This window comes from Myotis brandtii, unplaced genomic scaffold (genome assembly GCF_000412655.1).
Source record: "Myotis brandtii unplaced genomic scaffold, ASM41265v1 scaffold423, whole genome shotgun sequence".
NCBI lineage: Eukaryota > Metazoa > Chordata > Mammalia > Chiroptera > Vespertilionidae > Myotis > Myotis brandtii.
Window position 1 is genome coordinate 4,624,176 of NW_005366214.1, and position 226 is coordinate 4,624,401.

A 226-nucleotide genomic window follows, 5' to 3' on the forward strand; every position below is an offset into this window, starting at 1 on the left:
GCAGGGCGCGCCCCCACGGCGAGGGGTGGGGGAGCGGGGAGCGAGGATGAGCCGAGCCCCGCGCAGCAGCCAAGGCTAGAAGCTTTTGCAAAGGCTCCCGGGACCCCAGCGACCACTCACCCATGGGCCGCGGGTAAGTTTCCTTGGAGAAGCTCCAGGATCAGCCGCGGGGCCCGCTGCGCCCGGACATCCGGGCTACGGACGCCTAGGCGGGTCCGCCTCCTGG

At 72.1% G+C, this 226-nt stretch overlaps 1 protein-coding gene across 4 annotated transcripts in view; it reads right to left on the reverse strand.

Moving 5' to 3' along the window:
* The window catches only part of JKAMP (JNK1/MAPK8-associated membrane protein), a 9,642-nt gene extending 9,422 nt beyond the window's left edge, over positions 1–220 (reverse strand). For all 4 annotated transcript variants that reach the window (XM_005874061.2, XM_005874060.2, XM_014545945.1 and 1 more), the window contains exon 1: positions 121–220. In XM_005874061.2, coding sequence (XP_005874123.1) covers positions 121–124 — 4 coding nt within the window. In that variant the 5' untranslated portion in view covers positions 125–220. The remainder of the gene's footprint in view (positions 1–120) is intronic.
* Positions 221–226: the final 6 nt, after the last annotated feature.